The following is a 12,914-nucleotide window of genomic DNA, read 5'->3' as shown; positions in this document are numbered from 1 at the left end:
GGGGGGGGTGCGAGCTTCTCACCGGCGGTATTCTGTATCGCATTGAGGTTCTTGGCAACGGCAAGGCCGAGGGAAAGGGGATCGGAGTCATGGGCCTCGAGATGGTCAATGGCTGGGGATATTCGGACGCCCACTCTGCCCGGCCCAACGGCAGAGGTCACGGATCGGACAAGTTCGACGAGGAACCGGATACGGTTCTGTAGCGGACCGCCGTAACGGTCGGACCGGTCGTTGATGCCGTCTTTGAGAAACTGGTCTATCAGGTAACCGTGGGCCCCGTGAATCTCCACGCCGTCGAAACCTGCACGTAGAGTTCAAAAACTGAGATGCCCGCGAAAAAAATGACATACCGCCCAATTCAAATGCATTTACATATCTAACACCTACAATTTATTTTTTTATATTTATACCCCTCAAATCTTTCGTATCACATCACATCAAAAAAATCACACCTTTTTTTTTTAATGCACATTTCCATAAGAAAAAAATATTAATTTTTAAATTAAATTATAAGTCTTTTACAGGACTATTTAAACACAACTAAAAGAATTTTAAAGTAATTTGGCATTTCTAAACCCAATTTAAATAATCGGGAACTATTTTGATATTTTACTCCATAATTTTATAGCACCGAAGTGTTATAAATATAATTATCAAAAATGATATGTTCAACATGTAAGTCCATAAGAATTGTGAGGTAGATATGTACACAAATCGTTAAAATCTAATATAAAAATATAATAATAATAAAACTAAATAACTAATTAATTCAAGCTAAAATGATCAGAATATGGTCGATTAAAAATTTATTCGTGTTTGGTTGATTTATAAATCGAGCTCAATAAAATTATTCGTGCTTAACTTGTTAGTTTAACAAATGAATCAAACACAAACTACTAACTCAAGCTGTTCGCTAACCCTCATCTTGGTGCATTATACCGAGTGTATGATCAACTCTATCTCAACTTAATGCCACATCCCAAAAGAGCTCTTAGGAGTGGTGGGCAGCCCAGGTCTTAAATAATGGTTTTCGGCCCTACATCTAGCCAATGTGGGACTTTTTGTCTGTGAAATTTTCTTCCACCCAATCACGCGACGCCCTCGTCACGGATCAACTCCACCGAGAATCCCACTGGACCATGGGGAATCCACACACCTGGCAGACAGTAATCTGCTCTGATACCACTTGTCACATCACTTGTCACATCCCAAAAGAGCTTAAAAGAGCTTTTAGGGGTGGTGGGCAGCCCATGACTTAAATACTGATTTTCAGCCCTACACCTAGTAGTTGTAGGAATTTTTGTCCGTGATAGTAAAGTTCAACAAAACGAGTTGCTCGAGTCGAGCTTAATATGCCAATTAGTACAATATAATCATAATAAAATAAAAGTTCATGGTTCACGGATACAATTATTTAAAAATAGGGGCATTTACATACATGCCACCCGATTCCTAAGTATTTACATAAAACACCTAAACTTTCTTTTTAACATCTATCCTAAGTATTTACATAAAACACCTAAACTTTCTTTTCAACATCTATAAAAAAAAAAAATGCCACCATTTTAACTTTTAGAACTGGCATACACCTTTTAAAGCATTGGCAAGGTGGTATGTATATAAAAATTGAAGTTTAGGTGTAAGATATGTAAATAAATAAGAACTGATGGTATGCATGTAAATCTTCCTTAAGAAAATTTAAGAAAAAAAAAAGATGACTCCTTTTCAAATATCAAATGTTTTCTTTATCATTCCTCTTATAAATTTTTATTAATTTTTCAATTTAGTACTTTCATTAGAATCATTTTTTCCCCTTTTTTATTACACATTTCTATTAAAACGATGATTTTGGTGACAAATAATATTAATTTCAAAACATAAATACTCTGACCTGCTTTTATTGCATTGATGGCCGCTTGCCTGTACTGCTCCACAATTTTTGGTATCTCAGAAGCAGCAAGAGGGCGAGGCCTCGGGTAGGTACCATATTTCCCGTCAGGCATCAATATCCTCCACCTCCCAGAGATCGGTTTATCCGTAGAAGAAAGTGGAGCAGAATCATCACTGGGTTGGTATACTGTAGCATCAAATTGAATCAAACATCCAAATGTCATAAGCGTTTGGAAGATTTACATATCTAAGAGCAAAACTTAAATTTTACATATATGCTGCCTTATCTATACATGATTTTTTTCCACAAAGTCCAATTATATGATAGCAGAAAATGATTTTACCTTGGTGAGAAGCTCTTCCAACATGCCACAATTGGCAGAAAATAATGCTTCCTTTGGCATGCACAGCATCAACAACCTTCTTCCACGCATCTATTTGCACTGGATTGTATATTCCAGGGCAATGTGGAAACCTACGAACAAAAAAAGCTATTAAAATACAAATCATAATTGATAGTATGAAAAGAATTGTATCATACTAATGTTATAATAGAGATTTGAACAATAAGGAAATATTAAAGAAAAATATATGCTTGAATTGTGCTCTAACTCAAAGCACATTAGTTGAAAATAGAAGGAAAACTCACAGTGGTCGATAAAAAAAAACTTTAATTTTTGTAATGAGGGGCACAATGACATGCACTTTCTTTAAAGAATATTGTCTCCAGTGCAGAGGATCTTTTAATAAACTGCAAACTAAATGAGTGCCAAAAATATTATGTGACAAAGCGGACTCATAATGCCAAACACCTAAGCAATGTGCTGTGATTTTTTATGTTAATAATGATATGTAGAGTATAATCAGCTAAATAAAAAAGTAAAGGTTTATTGAACCACATATAGATTATTGTAATAGATCTAATAACTCATATAATTAAGTTTTAAAAATGATGAAATAGAATGAGTGTTAAAATTACCCTCCAGCCTTGGGTGAAACCAAGGTTCCCTCGGTAATTAACAAGCCACCGTCAGTGGCTCTTTGGGCATAATATTCAATGTGAGCAGGCTGCGGAACTCCGTTTAGAGCACGACATCTCGTCATTGGCGCCAGAACTACCCTGAAAACATAAGCAAAGACATAAATGTATATGAGGATAGAAGCAGTAGCCCATATATTTAATAAAAGTGATCGAGCACAGTATATAATTTTTTTAATAAATAGCTTAAGTTTCAAATAATCAATTAATTAAATGCATTTTAGAGAAAAAATCCTTGAATTTTGCCACCTGAAGAATCCTAGCAGGTCAATCCCGCACGGACAAGTCAGTTAGCCTGTTAGAGTGAAGCTCACAAAAATTTGAGTAGAAGTATTTTCATTGTAGAGAGTTAAACTTATTTTAATGCCCAATAGTTTAATCCATTAAGCAAAGCCATATGATGGATATACATGTAGTAAAGAATGAAAGATTGGAATTGTTTTGATAAGTGAATAATGTGTGGTGTGGATGAATTATTAAAGTATATAAATAACACTCTCCCCTTAAGGTCTATGAATCAAATGCGAAGCAAGGTTTTTTTTTGAGAGAGAGAGAGAGAGAGAGAGAGAGAGAGAGAGAGAGAGAGAGACAATGCTTCTAATAAAAGTTTGTCCTGTGAATTTGCGACTTGTAAATCTAAGTTTATAAAAATTTGATTGTGTGATAATTTTTTTAACCAACTAGCATCAAAGTGTTATAAAATTTGCTCTAAAATTAATATTAAAGAGCTCAACTAGACAAATGAACACTTTAAAGCATTAGCCTTAGACATGCCGTGTGCTGCCTACAGTATGAAAAGTGGGTCAACTCAACAAGTTCGACCAAGTCAGACTGAGGCAAGGCATTGATTTAGCTAAGTAGTTGACTGCGCTTTGCGAAATCATTGATCACAAAGTCAGCAAGATTCCTAGAGCCATTGACCAGAGACTATAACCTCAACAGAAAAAATTAGTTTAAAGAAATAAAAAAGGGAAACAATAAAACTCTTTCCTCACCTATTAGGCATTAAATGATGATGGTTTTATGAAGATTTCAAGTGCTACATCCATTAAGCAAGCACATAAAAGCTCCAAATCTCTTAACAAGGAAGAATAAAAAGCTTAGAATATGTGACTTAAAATTTTAAGGGGAGAGTTTGATTCATTGCATATGAAAAACGTCAAGTAAATTCAAACTACTCTACAACATTAGCTATTTTTACTCAACTTAAAAGAAATGGAGATAAGATAGCAGATGTGAATATTATGTAGATATCCACATTCTTGAAAAACTCCACAAGACGAATGCCCAACAAATGAAGAAAGGTAAGAGCTTTATGGTAGTAAAAGCCAATGTGAAAGAGGTCATGGGCATAGTTGAGGACCCAACAAATATAAATATTCAAATAAAAATGACAAAGAATATAACCACCACAACAACAAGCCTTTATCCCACTAAGTGGGGTAGGCTACATGAATCTTTTTTCTCCATTGTGTCCTATTGAGTGTCATTTTCATTTAATTATAATAGATCAAGATCATTTTTTATATTAAATACCCAAGTCTTTTTAGATCTACCTTTGCCATTATTATTAACATTAGTCAAATTAAAAACATATACTCTCCTAACTGGATCATCAGATGGTCGACATTTAATGTGACCAAACCATCTAAGACGACTCTAATTTTGTCCGCCACTAGAGCTACACCAACCCTATCACAGATATTTCATTTCACATTTTTGTCTCCGCCACTCATCCACCTAAGCATTCTCATCTCGACAATACTTAGTTTTATACTTCTCTTTCAAAGGCCAACATTCAGAGGCATAGAACATTGTAGATCTCGCCACCATCTTATAAAATTTCCATTTTATAAAATTTTCCTTTCAATCTAAGCAGTGTACCATCTTATAAAATTTTCCTTTCAATCTAAGCAGTGTTTTTCTATCACACAATAGGCACGATACATTACTCCACTTCAACCAACCAACTTAACTTCTACTATTAACATCCCTATCTATAACATCATTACTTTGAATAATAGACCTGAAATATCTAAAGCATCCACACATTTTAATAACTTGATTACCCACAGTTAGAACTCTATCAGTAGAGCTATTACTATTTAAATTACATTCCATATATTCAGTCTTAGTTCTACTCAAACGAAGGCCTTTAAACTCCAATGCAGACATCCATAATTTAAGTTATTTTTGAGTTTTTTTTTTGGTCTTATCCACAAGAAGGATATCACCAACAAGCATACACTAAGGTACGTCCTCCTGTAAATGTCCAGTAAGAGCATCCATAACTATAGCAAAAAGATATGGGCTTAAAACTGATCTCTGATGTAATCCAATTGAAATAGGAAAATATTTGGTCAATCCTCCTGTTCGAACACAAGTAACAACTCTAGTATACATATCTTTAATGACTTGAATACAAGTCATGTCAACATCTTTTTCCTCTAGAAATCCCAAAAGTATATCTCTTGGAACCTTATCGTAAGCTTTTTCTAAAGCAATAAAAACCATATGTAGATCCTCCTTATTGTCTTTGTACTTTTCCATCAAACCTCTCAAAAAATATATAAGTTCCATAGTAGAACTGTCAAGCATAAATCCAAACTGATTATGAGAAATCTTTATAATACGACTTTACTTATATTCAATTATTCTCTCTCATAATTTTAAAGTATGACATGTCAACTTAATTCCTCTATAATTTGCACACTCTTGTGCATCCTCTTTTTTCTAAAAAAAGGGGACCAAAATACTCTTTCTCCACTCAAGCATTTTTTTTTAATAATATTATTTTTTTTTAATAATATTAAAGAATTTTAATAATATTAAAGAATTTAGTAAGCCAAGAAACACTCAAATCTCCTAAATATTTCCACACTTCAATTGAGATATCAGCAAATCCTATAGAATTTCCACGATTGGTTTTCTTTAAAGCCTTTTCAATTTTTTTTTTACTAATGCGACGGTAAAAATGAAACATTTTAATATTATTAACGATATTAAAATCATTGAGGTCGATCATATTTTCAGAAAATTATTGAAAAGTTTATCAAAATAATTCACCCACCCATGTTGAATATTTTTTTCTAATAAAAACACTTTTTTATTTTCATCTTTAGCACACTTTACCTGAGTTAAATATTTACTTTTCTTTTCTCTTTGTTTGACTAGTTTATATATTTTTCACCATCTTTGTTTGACAAGTTTTATATTCTAAGATCACTAATTAGATTATATTTTATTTTATAAATTCAAATATTTTATAATTATATTTTATTATATTATTTTGAATTTATAAAATATAGTTATAAATATAATAATAAAATGAAATAAATTAATAAAGTTGATTTAAATAATTTATTCAATGAACTATTAAAAATAAAATAAAAATAAAAAATAACTAATTGAAGGAAAATAAGGAATTATTTTTGTCAGACAGTACTTAAATTAATCAAATATTAAAAATAACTTACTTTCGACTAAATTTGAACATTGAAAGCAACAAGTTTCAAACATCAAATTTTTGAAATTAAATTCAAACTTTATTGAAAAATTAATTGATAGTACAATAACTAGAAAAATATGGGAAAATCTATTTTTTTCGTCGTGATTGAAGAACTCCTGATCCTGGAGTGCATCTTGGTGACGCTCGAATTGGTAGCTCTCGTAGTTAATCCTCCTCAACATCCTCTTGTATCTGATCATCAGTTGATGTAGATGGAGTCTCCTGTTGAATGTGGAATGGTGGTCCGCCGCAATTAGGATCCAAGTGAAATTGCATATTTTTAAGTCTCCACCCTCTAAAATTGACTTAGTGTAGAGCTTATAATGGACACTCATATGATTTTGAAGGTCCTAAATATGTTGAGGGTCCTGCATATGTTGAGGGTCCATCATAGGCAAAAGATCTTCTCAAAGTATCTACAATCCATCCTCTTGAGAAGTTCACTGGTGACCACCGTGAGATATCCGAAGTAGATCTTCGAGAAGTGTGTTCCCGTGGTTGGTCGAACTCACTATAATTAATATAGTGTGATTTATCAACTCTGTTGGAAAGCTCAACAAGTTCATCGTAACCTTCTTACATTGACATAACATCTTTACCATGACCACCAGCAAATCTACTAGTAAGACCCTTTGAACGGATGTAATAGCCAACATGCATAAATTCATAATTTATTAAATCAAGAAAATATATAAAAAACAACAAGTATTAAATTATTATAAAATATTTACTCACCATCAATCTCTTGGTTCAATAAGGTAGATCGACGCCCATGATTTAGAACACTGCAAGTAATGCGACAGTTCTACAATTCCATCACCTGAAGGTGGGTTTAATGTTCCATCACCTGAAGGTGGGTTTAATGGAACGATGAAGGCCCGATGGTTTTGCCACAAATCAACAAAAATTTGATGGTAATTTAGTCAATCCCTGCCAAGTTTTCCTCGTCCATCGACCCGTGGAAATGATCGATATATTGACCGAATTATTGTGGATTGTACAAAAGAAAATCATCGCATTACTCGATCTAGAAGATACCACTTCAAACGTTTCCATTTGATAAGAGGCACACGAGTTGTCCATATTTCCACACTCTCAAGGCCTATCTCAGATAACCACACCATAATATCATCGAGATACGATGCCCAAATAACCTATTGGTTTGGATCTTATGAGTTATTATAAATTAGATAAATAATATATAATTTTATTTATATAAATTACCGTACACAGCTCTGCATTAGTCTCAATTTCGTCTTTATACATTTTCCAATTTCCGCGTGACACTTCTTGCACTTTATCCCCGTTCCATCTGGGTATATCAGATAAAATTATTAAAGAAATTACGGGCACATTTAAGAACATTATTAGCTTGCATAAAATATATCTGAATCTCAAAGGCTTGCGCGATAAATCTTTGAGAAAAGAAACACGGAGAATGGCTCTCTCGACATGCAAATGCTCCCATCATCAAACTTGTAATAAGTGTAAACATCCTGCTACTCTAGCACGAGTAGTCTTTATGGCTAGATTTAACTCTCTGTACAGTTGTGCTAAAACAGCGCCTCCTATAGAGTACTACAAAAATGCAGCTAAATCTTCGAGTATTGGTAAATACTGCAAATGTATGTGCAGGCTCGATGTATCGGGAGTATAAAACAACCTAACATATATAAAACGTACGCTCTAACATTACACAAAAAATGGGATAATCCAAATCCTCGTAAGATTCTCTATAAAAGACATCTAAGCCAACGATGAGGTACAATGGAGAGTGGCCCATTTGAAAGTTCGCCGCGACTTCTTCGAACCCAGGATCATTGAAAACCTCATTTATGTTCGCATGTCTTTCTAATAATACATCGCAACAATCCAGCCACGTAAACCAGCCAACTCTGGACTAACAATAATTGGACCAATCAGGGCCTGTCCATCCACCCTAACGCTAAGAATAATTTGAACACCTAGAGTAGGTAGATGGAACAAGTGTTGATAGATGGAATATATTAGTCATCATACATCATCACTCTACCATCGCAGTTATGAAATGATGGTATGTCACGATGAGTTGTAAGAGTCTAATATAATAAGCCCAACGACTTGTAATGTTCAAATGAACTTTGGCACCTAACTCGGAAAAATTATTGCGCCCGAACATCAGACACAAATTTGCGACCGAACGCCAATTAAAAATCACGTGTAAAAGCAGGTTCCACCCTTTAAAAAACAAAAAATGTGTTTTTTCTTACTGTGCGACCCGACCCGAATCCCGCCCATCATTCCATAAAACCGCGGAGAACTCTAATAAAACCGCGGTTTTTAAACATCAATACCACCAAAATATAACGCCAATTATACCGCGGAAAATCTCCAATAACACCGCAAAAAAAAATCCACGGTGTTATTGGATTACTGCGCGGTATTATTAGAATTATTATTATGTTATTGTGGTGTTTTTTTTTACTGAAATTACGACTGTTGTGTTGCATTATTCTTGAGTGAGTTATTAGTTGTAGTTTTAGCAATTTTTTCATGTTTTTCTTAACTCAATACAATGACAATAACACTGGTTAATACAACGACAATATAATAGTTAAAATTATAATATTTTTCATGTGTAGTAAATGATTTCGAGTGGTATAAATAATTTTTTTTCATAATTACATGTGCTATTTTCATTTATTAATAATTTCAACTAAAATTAACGGTTAGTATTCTTTATTAATAAATCTATCAAATCAAATAAGAGATAAATATTAAAAAAATTTAATAGGTTATAAATATAAGGAAATTTTTATTTGTAACCTATTAAAATATTTCTTTATAAAGAAATGAATATTTTATATATTCATTTCCTTATAAGAAAATAAATATAAGGAAATATTTTAATATTTTCATTTCATTTTAAATATAAGGAAATAAATATATGCGTGTCAATGTAATATTATGAGGTTCAATGTAAAATAACAAAAATCCATGCTACAATTTGGCATATGTTGGTAATAAGGGTGTAAGTTAGCCGATCTCGATGAGCTAACAAGTCAAGCTCAAGCTAGCTCTGACTTGACTTGTTAGCTCGTGAATCACATTATTTAAAAAATTATTAATATAAAATATACTCAAAATATATTAAATTTCAAGATCTTATCTTTAAAGTATTAAAAATGTTTAAAAAATAATATTTTGTATTTTATATTAGGTGATTAGTTATTATTTATCTCTTGATTGTTTATTTTATTTGTCATTTTATTATAACGCTAGCTTAAAATAATATTCTTTTTCTTATAAGAATTATAACGCTAGCTTAAAATAATATTCTTTTTCTTTCTTATAAGAAAAAAAAAATTCATGAGCCAGTTCGAACTTGTAGACTTAAGTTCGAGCTCGAACTTAAACTCGATAAAATTAATCAAGCTCTCAACTCGTTTCAATGCCTAGTTGGTAACATGGTCAATCAAATGCATAATGAATCATTTCTAAATATAATCAGAAATTAGTGCAAACTAAGCATATAACTTCAGAAATAAAGCCAAAAACTTTATTCTGCTCATCATCATCAATTCAGCAAGCTTAATTAACATCAACTCAACCAGTCTCAGAATAAATAAAGATATCAAAGAAGATAGAACAACAAAAAGGAAAAAAAAAAAAAAGTTAGAACAGAACAGCCATTAACGCAGACTGACGAACTAAAAGCCAGAATTCATATAAAATCCGCATCAAAACGCAGTAAACAAGACATAGAAAATCATTAAATTAGGCAAAAAAAGAAAAAAAATTCAACAAAATCATTCGATCTCATAACCCTGAAAGTAGATCCGTGTGAGAAACAGAGACAAGAAAGCTTACCGATGTGTGAGGCGGAAGCGGCCCATTTGGTAGGGAGTAAAGAGAGACGGGCTGTGATTCTCAAACCCTTCCATGTGATTAAACCTGCAAATCAATCTATAGAAGAGAAGATGAGATCGAAGATTAGCAGCAGCTAAAAGATCGATGGATGTAGAAATAGAAGAGGAAAGCGATTATAAACTGCGGGAGTGCTGGGGCCAGCGGCCTCCGAATCTGGTCACCGCTGCTTATTTATACCAACGCACGACGTTGAAGAAACTGACCAGAGGTGCTGACCAGTACAGTAAATTGAATCGTCCTCATGTTAACAGGGCGGTGACAAGAATGATAAGTGCACAATTTTCCGAGAATAGTGGGGCCCAGTTCAGGGAGAAATCTATTCATAATTCTCTACTATGATTCGTTCGTCAGAAGATTAATTTAAGAGAAAAATAACATTTTTTTAAGTGATTCAAAATATAGAAACATGGAACGAGGATGAAGAACGGTTACAAAAAATGAGCCCGCGCATCCATTGTAGCCATTGGATTGCTTTAAAACTTGTGCAATTGATCTTTGATCCTATCTCTGCGGTACACATGGTGAAACTCATTCACCTTTTAAACGAACCTTTTTATTTTTTCGCTTGGCTCAGTATGGACGCGTTGACTGGTTGGTTGTCCAGCGTTTCGCTCTACCACGCGCTACACGGTCTGGCTGTTGTCCTCCGCACGTTTTAATCGTTTAGAATCAGGATTGAATGCAGTTTCTTCGCGTTTCACTTAGGTTTTATTTACTTATTTATTAGAAAAATAAGAGTAACACACCATTCTATTTAATAAAAAAAAAAAACAGAAATGAAGAAAATCCCCTCGTGGGGGTTTTTGAGAGATGGCTCCGGCGACTTTTGATTTTTTCTAGGGCTTGACCAAAGTTATTTCTTCCTCTATCTGATCTCTTCTTGGCCCTTTTCCAACTCGTAACTGGAAATGTTTGATATCTTCTCATTTTTCAAGTTCATCTAGTTTTAATCCTTCTTATTTGCATGGTGCAGCGGATAAAAATTCGTTCTCTAGGGAAGAGTTTGAAGAAGGTTTGAAACGATAGAACATGGTTCTTATCGGTCATCTGTTGGGACGTTCCTTGTACGGCAACCTTTTTATAAGTTATTGGCAAGATTTGGAAATTGAAAGATTTAGTTTAGCTTCTTTCTCTTAATGAGGGTTTTTTCTACCTAAATTTTATTGTATAGAAAATATGCAATTAGTTATGTCTCGAGCTATTTGGTTTATTAATGAGAAATGTAGTACACATGATTTCCGACGGGTTAGTATGAACTATAAAAATATTCATATTTGGGTTAAATTTTCTAATCGTCATTTTTTATTGTTGGTTGGGGAGTGACGTCTCCAAAATTGCTAGTAAAATTGAAGTTCCTCTTGTTGTTGGTCCTTTTAACTACTAAAAGCTTTCGCAAATTTTTGCTGGAGTCGGTATTCAAATTAATATTGATTCCTCTAATGTTGAACTTATTACTTTAAACGTGAAAGAACAATATATCATTCGACCCGTGGCTTATTAATGGGAGCCTAACCCTTGTAAACCTTGTTTTATTTTTGCTCACGATTCTTTAAATTGTCCTAAATCGTATTCACAAAAACATGTGCTTATGTTTCTACTTTTAGAGGTAGGAGTCGAAACAAAAATTATATCATAATCTAAGACCTCATAAAATTATTAGAAATTGTTATCCATGTCTCGTATGTTCTACATGTTAGACCTACTTATAATAATATTTTTGACATTGTTTCTGACAATATACTACATCCGATCTCTGTTGATATTCTACATGTTAGACCTACTTATAATAATATTTTTGGCATTGTTTCTGACAATATACTACATTCGATCTCTGTTATACTTATTTCTGATATGCTTCTTTAATACCAACCCCAAATCTTAATATTTCTAATGATTTTGGTAATAATAATATATAAACTAAAGCTGGGAAAGTTTGTGATATTGATGAAGTGGTTTCTACTTTGTCGATTGATAATATTTACTTGAATTATTCTATTGTGGATAATTCTATCCTACAAATTCTATGCATATTACTTTTGCTTATATAGATAAACCTAATTCAAAAAAATATTCAACCAATTTATCTGAAATCTTCAAATGATATTTCTAATTCTAGCATCCTCATAATTTATCTCAATCTCCTTCACAAGATAAAAAGGGAAGGCCAAAAGAAAGTAATTCCTAGGTTTTTGTTTTTTATTTTTTTGCTTATGTTTTTTTTATTTTTTTAGTTCTTGTTATGTCTTTTCCTAATTATATAAACTGGAATGTTCGGGGGCTTAAAAGTGATGTATGTATTGTTAATTGTAGTAATTATTAAAGAGAATAATACTAATTTTATAAGTCTTTTAGAAACCAAACTTTCAGTTGATTTTATTTTAGATCATTGTCATTTAAATACTTTTAATGTTTTCTTATAAGAGCAACATTAATAATTTTAATAATGCAAATAATGTTGGAATCTTAATAAAGAAAAATTTTAATGATTTATATTTTTCTACTTTGGATATTGATCCCAGTACATTAATGGTTTTGTTTCTTATATTTATTATATTTATTTCTTTATTA

General features: G+C 32.6%; 1 protein-coding gene across 1 annotated transcript in view; it reads right to left on the bottom strand.

Annotated features, from left to right (window-relative positions):
- The window catches only part of LOC110023174 (12-oxophytodienoate reductase 7-like), a 17,786-nt gene extending 5,805 nt beyond the window's left edge, over window positions 1-11,981 (bottom strand). The window contains exons 1-5 of the mRNA XM_020722448.1: window positions 10,287-11,981; window positions 2,870-3,010; window positions 2,235-2,365; window positions 1,892-2,077; window positions 12-301 (exon numbers count right to left, since the gene is read on the bottom strand). Coding sequence (XP_020578107.1) covers window positions 12-301; window positions 1,892-2,077; window positions 2,235-2,365; window positions 2,870-3,010; window positions 10,287-10,360 — 822 coding nt within the window. The 5' untranslated portion in view covers window positions 10,361-11,981. The remainder of the gene's footprint in view (window positions 1-11; window positions 302-1,891; window positions 2,078-2,234; window positions 2,366-2,869; window positions 3,011-10,286) is intronic.
- Window positions 11,982-12,914: the final 933 nt, after the last annotated feature.

This window comes from Phalaenopsis equestris, unplaced genomic scaffold (genome assembly GCF_001263595.1).
Source record: "Phalaenopsis equestris unplaced genomic scaffold, ASM126359v1 Scaffold000221, whole genome shotgun sequence".
Taxonomy (NCBI): domain Eukaryota; kingdom Viridiplantae; phylum Streptophyta; class Magnoliopsida; order Asparagales; family Orchidaceae; genus Phalaenopsis; species Phalaenopsis equestris.
Note: the sequence above shows the minus strand (reverse complement) of the source record. Positions and strands in the feature narration are given on the sequence as shown.